The 19,381-nt window shown below is 44.4% G+C and overlaps 1 protein-coding gene across 1 annotated transcript in view; it reads left to right on the forward strand.

The window, feature by feature from the left end:
- Positions 1 to 19,381, forward strand: part of CSRNP2 (cysteine and serine rich nuclear protein 2) — a 127,309-nt gene that overhangs the window by 59,676 nt on the left and 48,252 nt on the right. Inside the window, exon 2 of the mRNA XM_063952291.1 lies at positions 13,219 to 13,393. Coding sequence (XP_063808361.1) covers positions 13,234 to 13,393 — 160 coding nt within the window. The 5' untranslated portion in view covers positions 13,219 to 13,233. The remainder of the gene's footprint in view (positions 1 to 13,218; positions 13,394 to 19,381) is intronic.

The following is a 19,381-nucleotide window of genomic DNA, read 5'->3' on the forward strand; positions in this document are numbered from 1 at the left end:
CATACGTCCTAGAGGATGCTGGGGTCACCATAAGAACCATGGGGTTATACCAAAGCTCTAGAATGGGCAGGAGAGTGCGGATGACTCTGCAGCACCGATTGACCAAACTTGAGGTCATCATCGGCCAGGGAATCAAACTTGTAAAACTTTACAAAAGTGTTTGAACCCGACCAAGTAGCTGCTCGGCAAAGTTGTAACGCCGAGACCACCCGGGCAGCCGCCCAGGACGCGCCCACCTTTCTGGTAGAATGGGCCTTCACCAATATCGGTAACTGCAATCCAGCCGTAGAATGAGCCTGCTGAATCGTAGCACAGATCCAGCGTGCAATAGTCTGCTTGAAAGCAGGAGCCCCAATCTTGTTGGGATCATACAGGACAAACAGAGCCTCCGTTTTCCTAATCTGAGCCGTCCTGGCGGCATAAATTTTTAAAGCTCTGACCACATCGAGAGACTACGACTCCACTAAAGCGTCAGTAGCCACTGGCACCACAATAGGTTGGTTCATGTGGAACGATGAAACCACCTTTGGCAGAAATTGTTGACGAGTCCTCAACTCTGCTCTATCTTCATGGAAGATCAAATAAGGGGTCTTGTGAGACAAAGCCGCTAACTCCGATGCCAAGGCCAACAGCATGACCACTTTCCAAGTGACGAATTTCAACTCCACCTTCTGTAAAGGTTCAAACCAATGTGATTGAAGGAACTGCAACACCACGTTAAGATCCCATGGTGCCACTGGGGGCACAAATGGAGGTTGGATGTACAACACTCCTTTCACGAAAGTCTGAACTTCTGGAAGGGAGGCCAATTGTTGTTGAAAGAAAACCGATAAGGCTGAAATTTGTACTTTAATTGAGCCCAACTTTAAGCCCGCATCCACACCTGCTTGTAGAAAATGGAGAAAACGTCCCAACTGAAATTCTTCCACAGGAGCCTTCTTGGATTCACACCAAGACACATATTTTCTCCAAATACGGTGGTAATGTTTAGATGTTACTCCTTTCCTAGCCTGAAGAAGTGTGGGAATGACTTCACTGGGAATACCCTTTCGGGCTAGGATCTGGCGTTCAACCGCCAAGCCGTCAAACGCAGCCGCGGTAAGTCTTGATACATGCACGGCACCTGCTGTAACAGATCCTCTCTTAGAGGAAGAGGCCAGGGATCTCCTACGAGTAATTCCTGAAGATCTGGATATCAAGCCCTCCTTGGCCAGTCCGGAACAATGAGGATCGCCTGAACCTTTGTTCTTTTTATGATCTTTAGCACTTTTGGAATGAGAGGAAGCGGAGGGAATACATACACCGACTGAAACACCCATGGTGTCACAAGGGCGTCCACTGCTATTGCCTGAGGGTCCCTCGACCTGGAACAATATCTCTGAAGTTTCTTGTTGAGACGAGATGCCATCCTGTCTATTTGAGGAATACCCCAAAGGTTTGTTACTTCTAATAAGACCTCTTGATGAAGACCCCACTCCCCTGGATGGAGATCGTGTCTGCTGAGGAAGTCTGCTTCCCAGTTGTCCACTCCTGGAATGAAGATTGGTGACAGAGCGCTTGCATGTTTTTCCGCCCAGCGGAGAACTTTTGTGGCTTCTGCCATCGCCACTCTTTTTGTTCCTCCCTGGCGGTTTATCTACGCTACTTTTGTTATATTGTCCGATTGAATCAAGACGGGCAGGTTGCGCAGAAGATGTTCCGCTTGAAGAAGACTGTTGTAAATGGCTCTTAACTCCAGAACGTTTATGTGTAGACAAGTTTCCTGGCTTGACCATCTTCCCTGGAAGTTTTCCCCCTGTGTGACACCTCCCCATCATCGGAGACTCGCATCCGTGGTTACTAGGATCCAGTCTTGGATCCCGAACTTGCGCCCCTCTAGGAGGTGAGAGCTGTGTAGCCACCACAGGAGTGAGATTCTGGTCTTGGAAGACAGGTTGATTATTTGGTGCATGTGCAGGTGGGATCCGGACCACTTGTCCAACAGGTCCCACTGAAACACTTTGGCATGGAATCTGCCAAACTGAATGGCCTCGTAGGCCGCCACAATTTTCCCCAGCAACCGAGTGCATTGATGGACTGACACTCTTGCTGGTTTCAGAATTTGTTTGACCAGGGTCTGAATTTCCAGAGCCTTTTCCACTGGAAGGAAAAACTCTCTGTAACTCTGTGTCCAGAATCATTCCCAGAAACGACAGCCGCGTCGTCGGCACCAACTGTGATTTCGGCAAGTTTAGGAGCCAACCATGTTGCAGAACCGTCAGGGAGAGCGTAACGTTCTGCAGTAGCTGGTCCCTGGATCTCGCCTTTATCAGGAGATCGTCCAAGTACGGGATAATTGTGACACCTTGCTTGCGCAGGAGAACCATCATTTCCGCCATTACTTTGGTGAAAACTCTCGGAGCCGTGGACAGACCAAACGGCAACATCTGAAATTGGTAATGACAATTCTGAACTGCAAACTTCAGGTAAGCTTGATGCGGAGGATAAATGGGAACATGTAAGTAGGCATCCTTTATGTCTACCGACACCATAAAATCCCCTTCCTCCAGACTGGAGATCAACGCCCGGAGAGATTCTATCTTGAATTTGAATTTTCTTAGGTAGAAATTGAGGGATTTCAGGTTCAGGATTGGTCTGACCAAGCCGTCCGACTTCGGGACCACGAACGGGCTCGAATAAAAGCCTTCTCCCTGTTGTGACGGGGGAACCTTGATAATGACCTGATTTTTACACAACTTTTGTATTGCATCACGCAGAACCTCCCTTTCCGGATGAGACGCTGGTAAGGCCGATTTGAAAAATTGTCGAGGGGGAACGTCTTGAAACTCTAGTTTGTACCCCTGGGACACTATTTCTACAACCCATGGGTCCAGGTCCGAATGAACCCAGAACTGACTGAAGAGTTTGAGACGTGCCCCCATCGGTGTGGACTCCCGCAGAGGAGTCCCAGCGTCATGCGGCGGATTTGGCAGAAGCCGGGGAGGACTTCTGTTCCTGGGAACCTGCCACGGCCGGAGATCTTTTACTCTTCCTCTAGTAGCAAGGAAGGAAGAACTTCGGCCTTTCCTGTATTTATTGGGCCGAAAAGACTTCTTCTGATAGTGGTGTGTTTTCTTTTGTTGCGCAGGAACATAAGGTAGAAATGATGACGTACCCGCGGTAGCTGTAGATACCAAATCAGCGAGGCTGTCACCAAACAAGACACCACCTTTATACGGTAGAGACTCCATATTTTTCTTAGTCAGCATCAGCATTCCATTGATGAATCCACAATGCTCTCCTAGCTGAGACCGCCATGGCATTGGCCTTTGATCCCAAAAGGCCAATATCCCTTGCAGCTTCCTTTAGGTATGCTGCTGCGTCCCTGATATGACCTAGAGTCAAGAGAACGCTATCTATCTAGGGTATCTATATCAGATGACAAGTTATCTGCCCATTTTTCGATTGCACTACTCACCCACACAGACGCAATGGCAGGCCTGAGCAGCGTACCCGTGGTGACATAAATGGATTTCAATGTATTTTCCTGCCTACGATCCGCAGGATCCTTAAGGGCTGCCGTGTCAGGAGACGGAAGAGCCACCTTTTTGGACAGCCGTGATAGAGCCTTGTCCACAATGTGGGGTGACTCACACTTTTCCCCATCCCCAGAAGGAAACTGGTACGCCACCGGAATCCTTTTGGGAATCTGAAACCTTTTGTCAGGACTTTCCCAAACCTTATCAAATAGAGTGTTCAGTTCATGAGAGGGAGGAAACGTTACCTCAGGCTTCTATCCCTTATACATACAGACCCTTTTGTCAGGAACAGTAGGGTCCTCCGAGATATGTAATACGTCTTTTATCGCCACAATCATGTACCGAATGCTATTTGCCAATTTCGGATCTAATCTGGCATCACTATAGTCGACACTGGAGTCAGAGTCCGTGTCGGTATCGGTGTCCGCCAACTGGGCAAACGATCTTTTTTGTGACCCCGAAGGGGTCTGGATTTGCAACAACACATCCTCCACAGATTTCTTCCATGCCTGGTTCTGAGACTCAGATTTATCCAATCTCTTATTAATAAGAGCCACATTAGCATTCAAAGCATTCAACACATTTACCCAATCAGGAGTCGGCGGTTCCGACAGGGTCACTCCCACAGCCGTTTGTGTCCCCAACACAGTCTCCTCCTGGGAAGAGCACTCCACCTCAGACATGCCGACACATGTGTACCCAATACTCACAGACACACTGGGCATATAGGGGACAGACCTACAGTAAAGTCTGTCAGAGAGACACAGAGGGAGTTTGCCAGCTCACAACCCAGCGCTTCACCAATGGTTCTGAAACACTAAATAATGCCCCAGACCTGCAGCGCTTTTATAATAACTATATATTGCACCAAAATTACTGTGCCCCCCCTGTTTTTCACCCTGATACTTATGCAGCAGTGTGAGGAAGGACCAGCGTCTCTGCAGCCTGTGTAGAGAAAATGGCGCTGAGCTGTGTGAGCTGAGAGAACTAAGCTCCGCCCCCGCAATGGCGCGCTTCAGTCCCTCTTTTTTAAACTAAATATTTATACTGGCGGGGGTAGGACAGTGCCTCTGCACCTATGTCCCCTCTTGCCAGTCTATTTAGAGGTTTATATGCTGCCCAGGGCTCCCCCCCCCCCCCACGCACCCTGCACTCTGTAGTGCTGCTGTGTGTGGGAGCATGGCGCGCAGCGTGCGATCGCTGTGCGGTACCTCAGAAGCCGTCACTGAAGTCTTCTTTACTTCTACTCACCTGACTTCTGGCTCTGTAAGGGGGGTGACGGCCTGCTCTGGGAGCGAGCATCTAGGCGTACCTAGCAATCAAACCCTCAGGAGCTAATGGTGTCCTGTAGCCAAGAAGCAGAGCCTTTAAACTCACTAGAAGTAGGTCTGACTTCTCTCCCCTAAGTCCCACGAAGCAGGGAGACTGTTGCCAGCAGTTGTCCCTGAAAATAAAAAAACCTAACATAAGTATTTTCCGAGAAACTCAGTAGAGCTCCTCAGAGTGCATCCAGTCTCACTGGGCACAATTCTAAACTGTAGTCTGGAGGAGGGTCATAGAGGGGGGAGCCAGTTCACACCCTTTCAAAGTCTTAAAGTGCCCATGTCTCCTGCGGATCCCATCTATACCCCATGCTTCTTATGGTGACCCCAGCATCCTCTAGGACGTATGAGAAAATGAAAATAGTTAATGCAGGCATTTTATAGAAACCACTTAGTTTCAAATTCTTTTTTAACCCATCGGGTATCAGAGTTTTAATTTCAAATATTGTCTGCATTTCTAATCTTGCTAACCTTATTGTTCTAGCTTTCGTTCTCCAATTGGGTTCTACCTTTTTAATGCCCGCAAATGATTTAATACATTTTGGCTCACAATTATCTGTGGCTTTAAAATGCATGGAAACATTATGATTGTCATATCCTCGTTTGATGTTTCTAATGTGTTCTGACAGTCTCTCTTTCAAAGGGCGCGTTGTGTATCCAATATACTGTTTTTCACACGTGCATTCTAAAATATACACAATATATTTAGTGTTACAGGTAATGCAACTTCTAATAGACATTTTCTTTCCAGTGTTTTTGAAATGATTTCCGTGATTTTCCTTTCTGTCTTACAAGTCCTGCACATAGGGCAGTCACCACATCTTTGAAACCCCTGTGCAAAAGTTTGACTAACTTTCTTTGGTACAGATGTAGCACTACTAACCAACAAATCAGCTGTTACATGCTAAAATCACATGGGCTGGAATCTTTAATATATAACCAAGTACGCACGCACAGTGTTGTGCAATAACAGGCCGAGGTTGGAAGCAAAGCTGCATGTTGTACTGTACACTGTATGCCTCTCATTAATGTGTTTCTGTGGGGGTTTCAGAAACGGCACAAATATCAAGTGTCCCTTTTCAGGCGTCTGAAATGTCAATATATGAAGTTAGCACACATGAAAGCTTGTTTAATATCTAGGAAATCTATTGCATCTTCATATGTATTTATTACTAATGCAAATAGAAAAAACGAACGGCTTTACAATTCCTAGAATTTTCTCTTGGCAGGTAATTGAGCTCACTGGAAAAAAAACAAACATAGTAATTCCTTGTAAAGTAAAAGTATATAGAGATTTTGCTATGAATACATGTTCCTCTTTGTGAATGGCTGGACTGAATTCATCGGGATACTTGTTAAGCCCATAAAGATGTTTATTTGAAAGAGACGAAGATACTGTAAGACCCAATTGAAATGGGCAGTATAGCTCGTTGCTAATTTTTCATTTATCTTTTCTCGGCTTTCCTTTTTTCTTTAAAGTTGGTTTTTCGCTTTTCCTCTACTGCTATTGCGGGGTGACTTCCCATCTCCCACCATGCATGTCGTCCCTCCCAGAATTAGATTTCTCTGGAGAACACGGTAAAAGATGCTGAGATAAAATGAGGCACCGTGTTCTGTAACCTTCCCTGATTCAGACTATCAGAGCGGCTTGTCGGCAGCTGGGTTTATTGGCTTGTCAGGGCAGGCCTGCCTATGCACCTCCGTTTGGCCTCTACAAGCGGAAGACTGTTGTTGTGGCAACTGTATGACTGGATGGGGGAGGCGAGAGCTAGTCATCCAGCTGTGAAGCAGAAAATAAAAAGCAGCAGTAATAGAGAGTGGAAATATAAGATCTTAAGTGTACAAAGAAAGGATAAATAGTTACCGTGAACAGTATAGCTGGTTAAAAAAAAAAAAAAAATATATATATATATATATATATATATACATATCCATCAACTAAATTATACAGTTTGTGTGTCAGATAGCCTTTCCTATTGAAGAAGAAAAGGTAAAAATGTCAACTATATTAAAGCAACACACAGTTCTTTATTTTAGAGCTAATTTTCAAAGAATTGTGGTATGGCCATTATTAAATGAATGTACACTTGCACCAGTCCTATCCCTGATGCAATAGGTCTCAAAACAGATATATTTACAGGTTCATACAACTCTGCAATTCTGACAGTGGCGGATCTTGCCACGGGCAAGCAGGACTTTTGCCCGGGGCGCCGCCTTCCGGAAGGCGCCGGTGCCATCCGGAGGGCGCCGCACCATGGCAAGATCCGCCACTGTGCAGAGTGCACCCCAGCAGTGCCCCCGCGCTGTGCCTATCCCCGCTGTGAGAAGGGAACCAGACGCTACGCGTCTATTTTCCCTTCGTGGCGCTGGTTTCCCCCGCTGTGAAGGGAATCAGACACTAAGGGCAAGAACCGGCCCTGAATTCTGACTACATGTCCTCATCGCTGAGCACCCTGATACCAGCCAGTTCTATCCCTTTTTCACTAGTATAGATGTGACAGAGTTGTATTTGGCTCAATATCACCCATAAGGGGGGTACTCACCGAGCGATAATCTAAGCAATCTGACTAGATTGCTTAGATTTTAAGCATGATCTGTCCGTGTGTACCCCCCACAGCGATAGCGCTATCGCTGCTGCTAGATTGGCCTGCATGCAGGCTCAATCTAGCAGGTCGCTCATTTCAAATGAGCGCCCCGCACGCTCAGCACACAACTCTCCCCACATCTGCCCGTGAATACGGGCCTATAAATGCATTTGGTCCACTCCAGGGCATGTGCAGTGCAAAAAGACGCAAGACCCTTCCACACAACTGGCTTGCGTAACACTACATCGGCCCCACAGGTGTTATTAGACGGGTAAATATAGGACAAGCACTTATGAGAGGCCCGATTGTACTTGTGTGACTTATTACTTGTATCAGTAGTTAAAGACACAGGAAACAGAGGCCCCTGCATAGGAATAGTGCTAGGGGTCCATAACTATTCCTACGTTATCTGTGTGGTGCGCTGCAGCAGCATTGGGCACACCAGCCATTGATGGAGAGGGAGGACTTGTTAACCACATGCTGTTACTTTTGACTTCCATTAAGTTACAGTCAAACCTCATCCCTAATGGCCTATTAGTGCTTAATTACTAATAATGTGTTTGCCTTTACCCTGAAAGTAGTATCAAACCGAGCTGTCTAGGATCTACCAAGTGGCCGCTTCTTTCATAATAAATAGCAGTTAACCCAGATTGCAGTTTTTGAACAAACGTTATTGAAAGCTGCATTGGTACACGACACCCGTCCATCCAGTCTGTAAAGACACTTATATCCTGTTAAAATCAAACACACATTTATAGTAAATACCACAAAAAAAAAAACCTCCTCCAGCAACCGTCAGTTTCATGATAAATGTAGTAACTCTGCCCAGGGAGTCAGTATGGGCAAGTAACATGCCTAGCAATGGTATTTTTTTGCTCAGTAATAGTATTATTAAAATGCCCAGTAATAGCCCAGCCTGCGGTAGCATATGCCCAGTAATCGCCCAGCAATGTGTAACTTTAGCCAGATGTTGTTGTTGTTGTTTTCCCGGTCATGTAGACCAGCAAGTAGTAATATGTCACTTAAAACTTACCCCAGCAAGCAGAGTCAATATAAGAACTTGTGTACCCAGGTACAATATAGGGGTGTGTGATTATAGGAATGCAATGTATTTGGTGGCTGGTCCTAGGTGGCCAGACAACCTGAATAATACTAACGTTCCAATCTGGCTACAATGTTTTTTCCTGTGTGTGGTTCAAGGAATCTACAGTAAATAGTCAGTAGGTCAACCCCATATGGTTGACATGCAAAAGGTTGACGGTGTCTAAGGTTGACAGGTACAAAAGGTCTACATGGAAATGGTTGACACGCGGTTTTGGAGTTTTGTTGTGTTTTTTTTTTGTTTTTTGCGATGTCATTTTGTAGGTTTCATCATCTGTGATCCCAGTAGTGTACTGTGTATCTTCGCAAGGCTTACTTCACTCCACACGCTTTGGGAAAGGTTACTATTCCCATTCGTAGTCCACATGGATGGTAAATGACGCAAAAGTAAAAAAAAAAGCTTGTCTCAACCTTTTGTACATGTCGACCATATGGCTTCGACTTATAGACTAACTAGACACGGTCTATCCAGGTGATCGGTATGTGATCCCGCCTCACGGGATGCTGAATGTCAGTATATCGACATTGGCATCTCGGGTGCTAGAATGCCAGCAGGGGGACGAGCACAACGAAGCCCCTTGCAGGCTCTGTGGCGAGCTTCGCTGGACACCCATAGAGAGGGAATCACCTACCTCGCCGGTATTCCGGCGGCGGTATAGTACCCCCGTGAGGATCCCGGCGTCTGTATTGAGACCTGGGATCCCAACAGGCGGGATATTAACCGCATACCCTATCCAGAGTCTGGAACCTGATTTTCCTAAGCATTCAGGCTTGTGTACATTGTGTACTGCCAGCTTTTGTTGATCACTACTGAAAGCCAGTTTCAATCAGTAGGGTGCTTTACATTTCTTGGTAATTGCTGCGGAGCTGCTCTGGGTCTGGACAAGCTTGGTGGGTGTCTAAAAGTGAACAGGATAAAAGCGTTAAATGTACTACAGGCTGTTTCCGTACATATAATAGGAATTCATAATGCATCTACGATTTCCTGGTATTATGTGCACCTGTCGTTAATTGCAATTTCCCAGCAAGCTTGATAAGAATGCTTTGCTTTAAGCTGATGCTGGAAGTGTGACTTTGATACTGAAAAAGCACTGGTTTTGTGAGGGAGCTTAGCAACGCTGCCCAGTGAATTAGGCATTAGCTAGGTAACATTATAACGAGAAAGTGATGCTCTCTGCCTGGGTTTGTTCCTGTTCAGAGAAGAGGTTGCTGACATTTCCATACTCCTGCGAATCCCTTCTATTGGTACTGAAGTGATCTTTTGGATGTTTTAATCTGTAGTAAAGTAACATTCACTTACATATTCATTTACTTCAACGCTTATTTTGGTTTAATTTGCTTCATTTTCAGCACCATACACAAAAATAGAGACTACTTTGCACAACAGAACCTTGATTAAGACCAAACTGAGACTAAAGCCACCTGCTGGAATCTTGTTCATCTAGAGATTGGACATTTACTAAGCAGTGGTAAGAGCGGAGAAGTGAGCCAGTGGAGAAGTTGCCCATGGCAACCAATCTGCACTGAAGTAACATCTATAATTTGCATACTATAAAATGATACAGAGCTGCTGATTGGTTGATGGGGCAACTTCTCCACTGGCTCACTTCTCCACTCTTATCACTGCTTAGTAAATGTCCCCCTTATTCCCTTTCTTCATGTAAGGAGGGAACATTTTGGCAATCTGTTTGGGGGGGGGGGGGTGTGTGTGTGTGTGTGTGTGTGTGTGTGTGTGTGTGTGTGTGTGTGTGTGTGTGTGTGTGTGTTTGTGTGTATAATATAATAAAATATGTTCTGCAACCACTGGCACAATATATTGACTTTCAGCTGCAGCATACAGTAGCACAAAGTGAAAGTTATGATCCTCCACACTTAAGTTACATGAGATTAGAACATTATCACAGGATCTATTGTTTGTTTCACTGGATGTGGTGCGGTATCGCTGTATACAGTGATGCCCTATGATCAAGGGGTGGTGGTCTTTTATTTTGTTGGTCTGCCAGTAGATTATGTATGTGAGATGATACATTATATATATTTGCGAATAATAATTTTTACTATGGTAAGGCCTTTTATGTGCAGAATGCTGGGACTGCTATGGGTTCAAATTTTGGCATCCATGTATGCAAACCTCTTTATGACTTAATACGAACATCTGTGTATATATACCCAAGATTCAGGGGTCTCTTTACTAAGCCTTGGATGGAGATAAAGTTGCTGAAGATAAAGTCCCAGCCAATCGGCTCCTAACTGTCATTTTTCAAACACAGCCTGTGGCATAGCAGTTAGGAGCCAATTGGCTGGTACTTTATCTCCATCCAAGGCTTAGTAAATAGACCCCTTAGTCCCAGCATTCTAAACTATTGTTGCCTTCTTCACTGTTTTGTGGCGAGGCACAAGAGGAATTTATTGAGTTGGTGACGTATTTGAACTTGATGGAGAACTCAATAAGATTTACTTCTAACATTCAGGCCGACCAGATTCAATGGCTTGATGTTAGTGTTTCGAACATTGGAACAACACTTTATCAAAAATCAAGAAATAGAAATACTTTATTATTCGCTACAAGTCACCACCCCCAGGCACTTAAGGAGGGGCTCCCAGAGTCACAATTTGTGAGTGTCCTCCGCAATAAAAGTGATTAAAGCAGAATCACAATTGCAGAAATGGCAACTAGATTCGCTGAAAAGGGGTTATACCACTAAGGTGATAAAACATCTGTGGAGAATGCAGCATATTTATATTGCAGGAAATGAAAATAAATCCGCCACTAAAGAGGGCAGACTGTTTGCCACCATCCAGTTTGACATCAGCGCGTCCAATTTTGCCAGGGCAGTAAAGAAAAATTGGGCACATTGCAGACACTGATGGTGGCCTTCAGACAAGGACCAAATTTGAAGCAGATATTTATGAGACCTACAAAGAACTTTCAAAAGAAATCTGGTAATACCTGGCTCTGCAATTAGAAAGCTGGTTGTTTTAGATGTTTAGGCTGCACAACCTACAATGGAATGATGGCAGGGAAAGAATTTGCTCATCCACATACTGGCAAAAGGATACAAATTATTTACAACCTTAGCCCAAAACGGCAGCTATGATCACTCTTAGAGTATACACAAACTCAGATACCGCACCTCTTTAAACGAGATATTCTGGGATATTCCCTCAGGACCCTTTTAGACAAGTGCAAATGTGAATACGGACCATTCTGCTGTGTTTCTGTTCTTTCTTTTCGAGCTGTGTCCGAGACTAATTTCCATATTGCTATATAGATATATAATAGCCTTCACCATTCTCCTGCCTCATCCTAATTAATAGACCACCCTAATTAGTTTTAGGTGGCTTCATGCTGTACCATCTATCATTGTGTCATAACTGCCAAATGTTTTAATGAAGAACACCTGCTTAGCTACATTTCCTGGTGGTTTGTGTTCACAGCCAAATGTCTCTTGCTTTACATTGGCTCCTTCACTTCCTGGTCAGAAGATCTTGTGCCTTCATTTGATAGAAACTTACCAGTCTAATCCTGTAGGATTATCTCTGTGTATAGCAGTGGATCTCAAACTGTGTGCCTAGGCACCCTGAGGTGCTTTGGATTGGTGGTCCAATACCAATTCAATTATTTAGGGTCCATGTAATAAGCAAAACCAGTGCTGGCAGTTGTCAATCATAAAATATGTGCACAAACTGAAGCAAATCCTGTCCCTCGCCACACAATTGAACCTAAGGAGATTGGTATGGGATCCGATGCTAGGAACCCGACAGCTAGAATCCCAGCAGCACACTATTCCCCCTCGGGTGGTGGCGTGAACCACCACAGGAGTGGAAATACAGGACTTTGGTGCCAGCATTTCCCCGGCTGTCGGGATTCCGGCATCGGTATCCTGACTGCCGGGATCCCGACAGCTGGTCATTTTAACCAGATCCCAACCTAAGAATGACATATAAACACAAATTACTTCATTTAATATTTCTTTCTAAATTTCTCAATAAGAAACTTCTGGCCTAGGGGTGCTGTAAAAAAAAATTCTGATACTCTTGGGCGCCGTGATTCAAAAAAGTTTGTGAATCACTGGTGTATAGCAATCATTCTGGACCCCACATGGTCCATTGGTGGGTGAATTTGACCTAGCAGAGCAACATCTTTTTGGGAAAATATGTAGTTAACATTTTTTTCAGTGTAATGTTTTCATTCACAATAGATTATACTTTAAGTCACTATGGGGTCAATTCTATTCGGCAACTAAAGAATAGCGCCGGGAATTAGCTCCCGACGCTATTCAGTTCTGCTACTAGTTGCCCGCAATTGTCGGGAATTCTTCTCTCATCCCCGAGGGATGAGAGAAGAAACCCGACAAAAGTGCTGCCTCGCGGCCGGCGCGAGGCTGATTCTGTCGGGAATCAGCCTCGCGCCGGGTAGTTAAGTCGGAGAATGCCCGTTCTCCCGACAAAACTACCTGTTAAGTCGGCGAGAACGGGACATCGCCGACTTAACTTTAGCTGAATTGAATAGCGTCGGGAGCTAATTCCCGGCGCTATTCTTTAGTTGCCGAATAGAATTGACCCCAATGAAATGAAACCGATTGGTGCTTTTATTGCTTAGAATCCTAAACCATTTCAGAAAATATTGTGAACATTGTTCTTCAGCTGTAAAATAATCGGTGTACATCTTTCAACACTTTCTTTTGGCAGGCCACTCTGAAACAAATGGATGCTGTGACGAGCAGAAGCCTGAAAAGAAGATTTGAAGAGGTGGACGTGGGCTCACCAATTTCTACATCCAAAGATTCTGATGATGAGATCTCAAACAGCGACAGTGCAGAAAGCTGTGACAGCATTAATGCTCCCACCACCACTGGACTCATCCGTAAGTTACCCTAACGGATTGGGGGAGATGTACTAAGCAGTGATAAACGTGGAGAAGTTGCCTATGGCAACCAATCAGCATTGGTGTAACATTTATAATTTGCATACTATAAAGTATACAGAGCAGCTGATTGATTGCCATAGGCAACATCTCCATTGGCTCACTTCTCCACTTTTATCACTGCTTAGTACATATCCCCCTAAGTTTAAATGACTTGTATTACCAGCAGTAAACAAATGCGTGAAAATGTTTTCCCTACAACTTATGTAGTAAATTCCTGTAGTTTTTAAAGTACCCTGCGGACTTACAGAAAGGAACATTCTTCATTACGGACATTACATGTGTAACCTCTGTCCATGTAAATCTTCTGGTTCCATGTACCCAATCTCGCATTTCTTGTTAGTTGCGTATTATATGATAAAGACACCCACCCACAGGTTGTACCTCACTGCGCTACAGATATGTACTCATACATCCAGCCTCAATACACCATGCAGTGTGAGATGCCGGGCGTGAGTGAGCCGCCAGGTCCTGTGCAACTCTGCTAAAATCGGGGGTATTTTTGTGTTGAAAATGTGTTATTTGCAATACAACTAGGACGCGGTACGCGATATCCAGATGATAGGTCGACACCAAATTGTCAACCTGTTGAAATGCATGACACAGGACGAAATACAAATAGCTAGATGTGAGTTTTATTTGTTTTTGTTTTTATACGTTACCATCCACATGGACTACGATTGGGAATAGTAACCTTGCCTAAAGCGAGGGGACGTGGTCCACTACTTGGGTGTCCACTTGCTAAAAGGGATAATTTGACACAAAAAAGAAATCCATAAAAATTTATGTCGACCATTTCCGTGTCCACCTTTTGACCTTGTGCATGTTGAGCCATTTGGTATCAACCTTTTTACTGTCCACCTATTGGTCCATAACCCTAGGGCACACAAGGAGTCTTTGTATAGAGTAGAACAGAACTTGTATTGGAAAAATGCTGCAGCTGCAACATTGTAGCACTTCATGTACAGATTCAGGGTGTCAGTCACACACAGATATACAAGTGTCATATCAAATTGATCAGTCTCCTCATGCGTCGTAGTTCCCCTGTGTTGCAAATAAGATGCATTTTCCATAGAAAAGAGGGGCTGTTAGGCATGACTGCAGTAAAGATGTATGCAGACACATCTGTAGATGCTAATTGTCATAAAGTTGTGTGCAGGAAAAAGTGGGAGACCAGCATTTAGTTCACGTCACTCTTCTCGTCTCGCATCAGTTCTTGGCTACTTCTACTTTTTTTTTTTTAGGAATCCTGGCACATTCACCATCTCAAACACTGGCCCAAATTTAATAGCCTGCAAGATAGCTGCTAGGTTTAAAGTGGCCATTAGAGTTATCTCAAAACCAAATTGATTTTGCCTTCAAAACAAATTACCTTTTATAATCTAGCCGATATCTTGTAAAAAAACACGATGGTGCACGCAAATTGCAGGCTATTACATTTGGCCATTGAGTCAGCACTGTATACATGGTTGCCTGGTAACTAAGCCTCATGTCAGAAAAATGATGGATATGCTACACGGCATGTAGCAGATGCAACAAAGACTTTGTAGCTGTCAAGAGAATGCACCATTTGGGTTTTGCATTTTAAAATGCTCTTAGTTTAGAAACGCTTTAATAAGGAATGTAAGAGTGGTACACATTAGGCGATATATTGGACGATATATCGTTCTGATGCGAATCGTAACTATATATTGCCCATATTGATCAGTGTGTACACTTAATCGCGCATTCACGTGCGCTATCAGCGGGGTCGTCCCATCTGATGTGCTGCACGTCAGATGGGCTGACCCCCACTGATGACTGCATGCAAATAAATGTGGGATGTACTGATATATTGCGTGGTCGTGCATCAGATCGGGCAGTGTGTACGGTAAATATACTGGAATACACATCACCTTTATGTGTACTTAGCCTTAGTTACGTTAAATCTTGTTTATCTGCTATAAGCACATAAACCGCATTGAACAGAATGTGTGTCTGTGTACTTTCCTGCGCTGAAGTTTAGTCCACTGTTGGTTGTAAGGTTACTCCGTCATTGCCGTTATACGTTTACAGTTACCAACAGAACACATGTGAGGACTCCAGAACAATGGCGCTCGCTCATGAGGGCACACCATAATTCTGCCTATCAGACAGGTTTCATTTTGCTTCAGCTGATTCCACAAACATGTTGGTTATTAATAGCCAATAAATAGCAGTTATGATTAACATCTGTTCTTAGGACCCTATCATTTTTATTATCATATCAACCTTAAAAAGATTATTCTCTCTATTGTTCTGGATCTTGTATATAAAATAAATTGACTTTTGGAAGGGGTAAATAGAATAATTTTATAGGTGGGTCTTGTATTTCTCATTACGACAATCTGTGTAGTAATCCTGTGTCAGCAATCCGGCTCAGCCTTCTGTGGGGAAACTAGAAACAGATGCCTCTGTACAGTCATTGATAAAAGAAAAGAGCAGTGTTTGTAAAGTGCAGGTGTACGGTTACCAGAGTTTAGCTGGATGTACGCCAGGCCATCTCCTTTTCAGGAAAAATTTGTTTATTTTTTACGTTATTAAGGCAGTTGTGTTACTTGGCTTAAGGGCTGACACTCTTGCATTGTGGGATTGTTAATTTTTCTCACTTCTCTGCCTTTATACAGTTCTGGTAGCACCAGTTTACTCACACGCCTTCAGGTACTTCTTTACCTCAGTCTGTACTTAACTACATTTGAGGTGCTATCAAGTCCAGTCTTGAACCTCCTTGGTGCCTCTTAGAGCGAGCGCCTATGTTCGCAGAACTTCATTCGCATGCAGGACAGGTTAGCAGCACTTTGTTTTGACAATCCTGGCTCTCCGCACATCCGATATCCCTCTGTGTTCCGGGACTTCCCTCTCAGATAAGGAGTGTTAGCAGCATGTACTCAAGCAGCAAGTGCCACCGACCGAACACCAACCTATATGACGGTCAGGTTCACTCAATCAGGTGAGAGATGAAGGGGGTTGTAGCTTACACTGTGTGGCATCACTTTGATTTTAAATTTGCATGAGACTCATAAGTCACCCTATTAAAGGTAGAGATGAGCGGGTTCGGTTTCTCTGAATCCGAACCCGCACAAACTTCATGTTTTTTTCACGGGTCCGAGCAGACTCGGATCCTCCCGCCTTGCTCGGTTAACCCGAGCGCGCCCGAACGTCATCATGACGCTGTCGGATTCTCGCGAGACTCGGATTCTATATAAGGAGCCGCGCGTCGCCGCCATTGTCACACGTGCATTGAGATTGATAGGGAGAGGACGTGGCTGGCGTCCTCTCCATTTAGATTAGGGTTGAGAGAGAGAGAGAGAGATTGACCTGAGGCTGTGATACTGTAGAAGAGAGTGCAGAGTTTAGTGACTGACGACCACAGTGACCACCAGACAGTGCAGTTGTTTGTTTTATTTAATATATCCGTTCTCTGCCTGAAAAAAACGATACACACAGTGACTCAGTCACATACCATATCTGTGTGCACTGCTCAGCCCAGTGTGCTGCATCAATGTATATATATATCTGACTGTGCTCAGCTCACACAGCTTATAATTGTGGGGGAGACTGGGGAGCACTGCAGTGCCAGTTATAGGTTATAGCAGGAGCCAGGAGTACATAATATTATATTAAAATTAAACAGTGCACACTTTTGCTGCAGGAGTGCCACTGCCAGTGTGACTAGTGACCAGTGACCTGACCACCAGTATATATAATATTAGTAGTATACTATCTCTTTATCAACCAGTCTATATTAGCAGCAGACACAGTACAGTGCGGTAGTTCACGGCTGTGGCTACCTCTGTGTCGGCACTCGGCAGCCCGTCCATAATTGTATATACCACCTAACCGTGGTTTTTTTTTCTTTCTTTATAGTCATACTAGTTACGAGTATACTATCTCTTTATCAACCAGTCTATATTAGCAGCAGACACAGTACAGTGCGGTAGTTCACGGCTGTGGCTACCTCTGTGTCGGCACTCGGCAGCCCGTCCATAATTGTATATACCACCTAACCGTGGTTTTTTTTTCTTTCTTTATACATACATACTAGTTACGAGTATACTATCTCTTTATCAACCAGTCTATATTAGCAGCAGACACAGTACAGTGCGGTAGTTCACGGCTGTGGCTACCTCTGTGTCGGCACTCGGCAGCCCGTCCATAATTGTATATACCACCTAACCGTGGTTTTTTTTTCTTTCTTTATACATACATACTAGTTACGAGTATACTATCTCTTTATCAACCAGTCTATATTAGCAGCAGACACAGTACAGTGCGGTAGTTCACGGCTGTGGCTACCTCTGTGTCGGCACTCGGCAGCCCGTCCATAATTGTATATACCACCTAACCGTGGTTTTTCTTTCTTTCTTTATACATACATACTAGTTACGAGTATACTATCTCTTTATCAACCAGTCTATATATTAGCAGCAGACACAGTACAGTGCGGTAGTTCACGGCTGTGGCTACCTCTGTGTCGGCACTCGGCAGCCCGTCCATAATTGTATATACCACCTAACCGTGGTTTTTTTTTCTTTCTTTATATATACATACTAGTTACGAGTATACTATCTCTTTATCAACCAGTCTATATATTAGCAGCAGACACAGTACAGTGCGGTAGTTCACGGCTGTGGCTACCTCTGTGTCGGCACTCGGCAGCCCGTCCATAATTGTATATACCACCTAACCGTGGTTTTTTTTTCTTTCTTTATACATACATACTAGTTACGAGTATACTATCTCTTTATCAACCAGTCTATATTAGCAGCAGACACAGTACAGTGCGGTAGTTCACGGCTGTGGCTACCTCTGTGTCGGCACTCGGCAGCCCGTCCATAATTGTATATACCACCTAACCGTGGTTTTTTTTTCTTTCTTTATACATACATACTAGTTACGAGTATACTATCTCTTTATCAACCAGTCTATATTAGCAGCAGACACAGTACAGTGCGGTAGTTCACGGCTGTGGCTACCTCTGTGTCGGCACTCGGCAGCCCGTCCATAATTGTATATACCACCTAACCGTGGTTTTTTTTTCTTTCTTTATACATACATACTAGTTACGAGTATACTATCTCTTTATCAACCAGTCTATATATTAGCAGCAGACACAGTACAGTGCGGTAGTTCACGGCTGTGGCTACCTCTGTGTCGGCACTCGGCAGCCCGTCCATAATTGTATATACCACCTAACCGTGGTTTTTCTTTCTTTCTTTATACATACATACTAGTTACGAGTATACTATCTCTTTATCAACCAGTCTATATTAGCAGCAGACACAGTACAGTACGGTAGTTCACGGCTGTGGCTACCTCTGTGTCTGCACTCGGCAGGCAGTCCATAATTGTATACTAGTATCCATCTCCATTGTTTACCTGAGGTGCCTTTTAGTTGTGACTATTAAAATATGGAGAACAAAAATGTTGAGGTTCCAAAATTAGGGAAAGATCAAGATCCACTTCCACCTCGTGCTGAAGCTGCTGCCACTAGTCATGGCCGAGACGATGAAATGCCAGCAACGTCGTCTGCCAAGGCCGATGCCCAATGTCATAGTACAGAGCATGTCAAATCCAAAACACCAAATATCAGAAAAAAAAGGACTCCAAAACCTAAAATAAAATTGTCGGAGGAGAAGCGTAAACTTGCCAATATGCCATTTACGACACGGAGTGGCAAGGAACGGCTGAGGCCCTGGCCTATGTTCATGGCTAGTGGTTCAGCTTCACATGAGGATGGAAGCACTCAGCCTCTCGCTAGAAAAATGAAAAGACTCAAGCTGGCAAAAGCAGCACAGCAAAGAACTGTGCATTCTTCGAAATCCCAAATCCACAAGGAGAGTCCAATTGTGTCGGTTGCGATGCCTGACCTTCCCAACACTGGACGTGAAGAGCATGCGCCTTCCACCA

The sequence above is a fragment of the Pseudophryne corroboree genome, chromosome 2 (genome assembly GCF_028390025.1).
Source record: "Pseudophryne corroboree isolate aPseCor3 chromosome 2, aPseCor3.hap2, whole genome shotgun sequence".
NCBI classification, from domain to species: Eukaryota; Metazoa; Chordata; class Amphibia; order Anura; family Myobatrachidae; genus Pseudophryne; species Pseudophryne corroboree.